Source organism: Petromyzon marinus, chromosome 43, assembly GCF_048934315.1.
Source record: "Petromyzon marinus isolate PM22_M1 ecotype Great Lakes invasive population chromosome 43, UKy_Petmar_22M1.pri1.0, whole genome shotgun sequence".
NCBI classification, from domain to species: domain Eukaryota; kingdom Metazoa; phylum Chordata; class Hyperoartia; order Petromyzontiformes; family Petromyzontidae; genus Petromyzon; species Petromyzon marinus.
The window spans coordinates 4,529,034-4,536,087 of record NC_133709.1 but is presented as its reverse complement, the minus strand read 5'-3'; the positions used below and the strand labels follow the sequence as shown (position 1 = coordinate 4,536,087).

At 48.9% G+C, this 7,054-nt stretch overlaps 1 protein-coding gene across 1 annotated transcript; it reads right to left on the bottom strand.

Annotated features, from left to right (window-relative positions):
• Nucleotides 1-6,857, bottom strand: METTL26 (methyltransferase like 26). The gene is made up of 6 exons (XM_032970214.2): nt 6,424-6,857; nt 4,500-4,665; nt 2,288-2,347; nt 1,794-1,861; nt 753-831; nt 1-450 (listed from the first exon to the last, which is right to left on the bottom strand). The coding sequence occupies exons 1-6, from the start codon at nt 6,780-6,782 to the stop codon at nt 400-402; spliced, it is 783 nt and encodes a 260-aa protein (XP_032826105.1). The 5' UTR covers nt 6,783-6,857; the 3' UTR covers nt 1-399.
• Between the last annotated feature and the right edge of the window lie 197 nt (nt 6,858-7,054).

The window sequence follows — 7,054 nt, the reverse complement described above, 5'->3', positions numbered from 1 at the left end:
TTGCTGGTCCGTTTCATTTTTATTTTAAACACTGCCCAGGTCACCAATGGCTACACAAAACACATGTGGGTCCACAATAATTATCGGTGTCACCGTCATGTAAACAATATACTGGCCGCAGAGCGGGGTTGAACAGTGCTGCCCTTGCCTCTTTGGACCAGAGGTCACTGCAAGGGATGTCAGAAGTAGCTCTGTGGTATCCAATTCCGTGGGCCATTCAACATGAAAACGAAAGGTTGCACTGCTTTGCGAGAGATTGGAATACTTAAGTCTCTGACACCAATCGAAAATGAGATGAAATAACATTTTAGCTAAAGCTATGCTAGTTTGCAAAAAAAATATTAGCAAAACACAAATGAGAGACTCCTGAATTAGCTTCTTGTCATCCAACTGCCATCTCTACCCTGTCTTCTGGAAGACCAGGCACTTGTTGTTGGCTGGCATTTCCACCTGAATGGAATGGGATAAGAAAAAGTTAAAGTACATTTTTTTTTTAAATGGACCTCGTTCATACTGGTCAGTGCACACACCATATCTGATGTATTTAACCTATATTCACATTCTAATGTTACATTTCAGATGGAGCAAACAAATGAACACGTACAAACCCGGGGGGGAGAGAGAAAATAATACAAAGATTTAAAAATATATATAAAATATGCTTTTGAAATTGAATCGGAGCCACGAATTGCAACAATTGATCAAACTGCCCAAGGTGCAAGGGGTGGGTGAGTAGCTGAACCCAGACTCACCATCCTCTGAAGACGCATACCATTGGTGAGCGCCAGCTGCTGGAGCATGCTGACATCCCGCAGTCCCCACTCCGGGTTCCTGGCATGACAACCACAGGGGCTAGCACTCCTCGCCTGCCGTCAACACCCATATACCCACCCCGCCGGCAACGTGACCAGCATGGAGCTAGCTCTGAACACAAGGGCCATGACCAGCGAGAAGACCCCATGGGGCAACCACCAAGCCCATTGCTACCGCCTCCAAAAGCATCACTCGCATAGATTGGTTAACTATGGTAAAGGCCTATAAACTTCAGCAAATGAGGCTGCTAATCACGATGCAGTGGAATGTTTAACATTGTTCAGATATTTTATTCAACATCTAGTCGTTTAAAGCCACTGCTAGACGAAGCCATTGCCACAATAGGTATATTATGGTTGTTTGGCCATCTTCACCACACTACTGGCAGGTGCGGGATTGACTGAGGGAGGCACAGGACCAGTTCTGATATCACTTGCCACCGATTCTAGCCATGGCCTGGAATGGAGCTCGGGTCGACCGCTGTGCCATCAGTCCACCCATCAATTGAATAGTGGAGTACAATTTTAACCCTATTTTTTCAAAAAGGTCCATTCTGCATAAATAAATAAAATATATTTTAATCTTCAATGTAGCACAGCCTTGACGTGGCCAAGAGCCTTGACGATCATAGACGGTATATGCTGGATAGCAGCACCTATACCGGTCACGTACTCGGCCAGAGGCAAGACAATGTGCTCCCTTATCAATCACCGACCAGCATGGTGACATACGGTCAAACAACAACCCCTGGTACCCAGAAGCTCTGAACCCACCAGCCGTGGCGTTGGTTAGGATGTTGATGGAGCAGAGGGCACTAGGAATCACTGGGTACGAACACGACGCCGCATGAATTTGACCACCGCTAGGTACAACGGACGGCGGACTCTGCTGGGTGAATGAAAGCTTTGCTGAACCGGAAGCAGAATTGGTAGAAATAAAGTGCGACGGAGCTGGACTCGGTGAGGAAATGCGGGGCTCACCTCTCGCGCAAGACGGCGTCAAAATCCACGTTGCTCTGCGGGAAGATGATCCCGTTCACTGCGTAAGGCTGTGTGAGGAGGAGTTAAAACAGCCGTTAGCACGAAGGCTGCGTGAGGAGTGAAACGGCTGTTAGGGAGTTTATTTTTGTTTAACCTGATGAGAACTCAAGGGATCAGTATAAGTTTCGTCTGCACGGGTGACCTGCGGCATTAGTCTGCCAGTAGAGCAATGACTATAATCCCAATTTGAGTAATTTGCCGGTCATCTGATTTGTACCGTGCAGCAAGCACGTGGCCCTACTTTTTTTGGAATGACGTCACGGGATCTTTGACTTCCACTGTGAAGCAGACGGTGCACATCTATGGTTTATACACCCGCAGTATTAACCAGGGTGGCTGTGTGGGGGGGGGGAGGGGGGGGGTTTAAACGATGAACCTCTGCAACAAAAACAGCAAATGTGGTAGCACTCGGTCACACTCAGTAGTGAACTTACCCCATACGTAACCAAGAGGCCACTGGGTTTGAGCAGAACACCAGCATTTCTGAACAGACCCTGGAGGACACACAGAGGCAAATATTCCCCATGTATTCTACACGGAGTGTTCAGCCAAGTGCTGCTGGAGAACAGCAATGAAGGTGGGCACGGCATACAGGGGAGGTGTTGTGGCCAGCACCGCACACGTACATGCACACGCATGCATGCATGGCGCGCGCAATGCGCACATACACGCTTGTGCGTGCGTGCACATATACACGTGCATGCACACAAAGTTGACTTCCTTTAACCAAAATGAGAACTCGCGAGACCAGGATACAGTCTCATTTGCAAGTGACCCGCGTCGCAAAAATGACAAAAGCTAAAATAAAATCAACTACAGCTTGGAAACAAATAGAAATCAGAGAAATAACTTTCACATGATAAATGTAAAATATTGTACGTACATAAATCTTAAGTAATAAGTTGTAACATAAGTTGGCTCGGGCAGATTATTTTCAGGCTGATCACTGTAGAATCACGCACAAAGACCCCCCCCCCCTTATAAGGTCTTTAACAGACTGTTGGGGGCAAGTGCTGTTAGCTAGCACCTACGGAGACCAGCACGGCGCACGATGCAGGAGTGCAGCCAAGACCACGGCCGCCTTTGTCTCCCCAGTGCCGATGCTGACAGAAAGGACGACCAGGCACTGCGCTCAAGGCCGAGTAGACCCAGGGGAGGCCTAGCACCACTTCAGGTATTCCCCACTGATGTTGGCCATAAGCGACAGCCATGTATACGTAGGCATGGACACATTCACCAATACACATGCAATCAGAGCAGCGAGCAGGCTGGACATTTCCAAACTTAACACTGGACCTCCAGGCACAGGGCTATTAAAATGCAAGTAACGCAAACGACGAGCTGTTCTTTTGGTCAAACCTAGAGTCGCCGTGACCTGTAAATGTTGCGATGTATCATACAAAATAAGTTCCATGATAATACTATCCTCCGTTTTAATGACAGTAGTCATATGGTGATTATCTTTGCACATATATTTTGTTCTAAAACATCACATTTCCTGACAAAATGTTTATGAAATAACAAACCCAATGATTAATGAATCAAACAAACATTCTATTATCCATTAAATTAATGCTGTGTAAAATGTTTTCATGGGTATATGACGTGGCGATGCCATTATGTAATCAAATTCCGTGGTTAATTTACTTATTTTATAACTTTCCGTGTAACTGGCAGCATGTGTTTTCAGCATTATGGCAGGCTTAAGTTGAGTGAACTGTAGTTGAATAACTATTCTGCAATCATTATTTGCACCGAGACTAAAACAAATTAAAAAAAGGTGCAATATAAATGTGAAACACAATCACGAAGCTACGTAAAACTGAAAATCGTTATCACAAAATGTTACGTGGTATTGTCATCCATCTGCCACGTTCAATCCACAGTTGGATGAAGGCTTCCCTGCGATGTGCCACCCAGTATCTGCACTCATTGTAAAAAAGAGCACACTGCCTTGCCGGGCGCAAAGAAGCTTGAGTGTCTTACAGATCTGAATACCTATGTATTTATTTGAACTTCACGCAGGAGCATATAACTTGAGTATGAAGACTTTATCAGGAAGGTCCTGCCAAGTTTCGCACAGTAGAGGACGATGCTATCATTATGTGCAATTCAGAAATTATCTGGTAATTACGTAAAATTTGCAGGTATTTTTAAGCGTTCAAATGTTTGGCCAATTAAAGCAACAAAATACCCGGAGGAAACCCACGCAGAACAACACAGGGTGAGAACATACAAACTCCAACACAGCGAGGTAGCCCGAGCCGGGAAACTAACTCAAGCTCTTCTTGTTGCGAGGCACAAAGTGTTTCACCACTCCCTTCACGCCACCACCCACACATACTGGTTAGGGGTCACCCCATGACACCGGTCAGGCGTTCAGGCGAGAGGTGAGAGAAAGTGCCTTCCCTTTTACCAAAACAGCACTGCCCGGCATTGTAAAATATAAGGTTAAATAATTATAATTATACCCTTCCCCACCCCCCCATGGCTGACGCACCCAAACCATCGTATCAAATAAAAAACGATATTGTAGCAACCCGATTAAAGACCACTGCTGCCCCCGCCTCCCTCGATTCCACCCCGCCCATAGAATAACCCCAGAAAACCACTCCCTGGGGGATGGGGGGGGGGGCATGGCCTCGCCTCTGTGCAGCGGATCTCGCTGATGTGGATCATGTTGATGTTGAGGATAAGGTCGCAGGAGGACGAGGGCCAGCGGCCGGGCCAGGTCTCGCACGGCTCCCGCACGTCCACCTGTATAGGGGGCAGCACGTTCTGTAGCTGCGTTGCCCTCGCGTACGCCGAGATGCTGCGCCGGGACGGGGTGGTGGGGGTGGGTACAGGGGGTAGAGGCACAGGTGAGGTGGTCACATGCAGCAACATGGGAACTCATTAAATGAGGGTCCAATGTGTAGCCTCTGGGTTAGGGCAGGGCTGGGGAACCTTTTTTTTGCCAAGGGCCATTGGATATGTATAACATCATTCGCGGGCCATACAAAATTCTCAACTTAAAATTTAGCTTGTTATATTTGGTCAAACATTTAATGAACTCACCCCTAATGTGATGGGCTTTAACTGCTGCTCTTTGGTGAGGCGTGCCATTTTGATTTAAAGCTTTCGTGACTGCAGGGATTCATATTCTTGGTTCTTTTGGTAAAGTCACGTAGAAGGGAAACAATAAAATAATAAAAATATAAAACAATTAAATTCTCACGACGTTTCGACTGCAACACAAGCAATTATCAGGTGTGGAAACAACAATTTTCTTGTTGTGTTTCCACACCTGATGATGATTGCTTGTGTTGCAGTCGAAACGTCGTGAGAATTTTATTGTTTTATATTTTTATTGTTTCCCTTCTACGTGACTTTACCGAAAGAACCAAGAATATCAGGCGTGTGATGTTAGCTGGTATTGACGATGTTGCTACTCGCAACTGCTTTTCCAGGTTTTGCTCCTAGATTTATTTAATTTCGAGTCCCGCCTGCGGTTGCCTTGGCAGGGCCAGAGACCAAATGATTTCGCGGGCCGGACGTTCCCCCACCCCTGGGTTAGGATCTTGACCAAGGTTTGTGTTATGGTGGGTCATGGCCATGGTTAGGGGATAAGGTTTCAGAATTTTCGCTCGGGCTAGGGGTTATGGCCACCTTGAAGACGATTGCTTGTGTGGCGATCGAAGCGTCGTGATCTATTATTTTTTATATACCTACGCGACTTTACCGATAGAACCAAAGAGTATGGATTCCTGCAGCCACGAAAGCCACAAATCAAGATTAATTACGAAGGTCATGGTTATTGTTTATGTGAGAGTTATGGATATGGTTAGATAGGGGTAAGGAAAGAGATGGGTGGGGTGGGGGGGGCTATTTGACCATACTTTACCACGCTGATAAGTGCAAGTTGTTGATGAAAAACACATGTAGAATGCGCGAGATTTGTTTTTGTACCAGGTATAAGGCCCACTGAGCTATGCGGCTCCTGTTTCAGAAGCGACCCCCAGCCACAAATGAATGCTCAGCGAAGTGGCTCTGATATCTATCGCGTGGACATTTATATAGCAGCCGGATTACTCGAAAGCAGGAGGAGTTCGCAACCTTGCGGCGGTTCTTTAAGGACCGATTGGTGACGTCCATTTATTAAGAGATCGTCTCCGTATTCCCGTGCATTGCGGCTGTTGAAATATTTCGGGGGTTTTATTTTGCTGTTGACCAAATTGTAAAACACGGCTCCAAACGCGTGACGTTGATTCTAAATAAGGAGGGGGAAAACCCGGAGGGGGAAAAAATCCACGCGACCAAGAGGAGAGAGACATGCAACAGGGGGGGTCAGGCTCGAACCCACGACCTCCTGTATACCTAGCGAGGTAGTAAACATCTCCGAGCCACCGTGATGATGACGATGAGACGCAAACTCAAAATATACAGCAGCAGGCGTCGAGATGGAGCCCACGACCTCCTGTGCACCGGGCGAGGTAGTTAACATCTCATAGCCACCGTGGTCACCCACGGTGTCTACGAGCTGTGGCCCACGGCCCATCGATGCGTGAGACTCTCCTCACGCGCCTCAGACCTTTGGAAGGAGGACGCCTCCAGCTCGCTGGGCTGCCACGTGAGGTGCGGGAAGGCCCGGGCGAGGTGCACCACATGCTGCCCGGAGCCCGACGCAACCTCGAGCGCAAACCCGGCCCGGTCTGCCGGCACCCACTCCCGCAGCACCTCGAGGATCGGCTCCTTGTTGCGCTCCGCCGCCGGCGCCACCAACATTGCGCGGCCGCTTCGCTCCCACGCCCTGCCGACCCGCTTCACGGCGGCAGTGGGAACGGCCGCGGCGGTGATTCGAGCGGCCGTGGAAGCGACGGCGGCGGCGCCGAACATAAACAGCCGATGCCTGCTGCGACCGTGCTGTTGTTGCTCAATGCGAAATCGCATTTCTCCTCGCCGCTCGCCGTAGCCGTCGCGTTATACGACAGTGCTCCACCCCCACCACCACCATCTTGGGTGAGGAGAGAAGAGAGGCGCCCCACCCCCCCCCACCCCGTGCGCCGTGACGTCATGGCGCAAGAACGTGACGTCATTGCGCGCGCGGCCGAAATGACTCCGCGCGCGCGCTGTCACGACGTAACGACTTCGCGCGCGCGCTGTGCCATGACGTAACGACTTCGCGCGCGCGCTGTGCCATGACGTAACGACTTCGCGCGCGA

Coding starts and splice junctions, on each gene's coding strand:
- METTL26 (XM_032970214.2), bottom strand. CDS start 6,782: ATGCGATTTCGCATTGAGCAACAACAGCACGGTCGCAGCAGGCATCGG. Junction 832..1,793: donor GACGCCGTCTTGCGCGAGAG/GTGAGCCCCGCA, acceptor TTGTCATGCCAG/GAACCCGGAGTGGGGACTGC. Junction 451..752: donor GTATGCGTCTTCAGAGGATG/GTGAGTCTGGGT, acceptor CATTCCATTCAG/GTGGAAATGCCAGCCAACAA.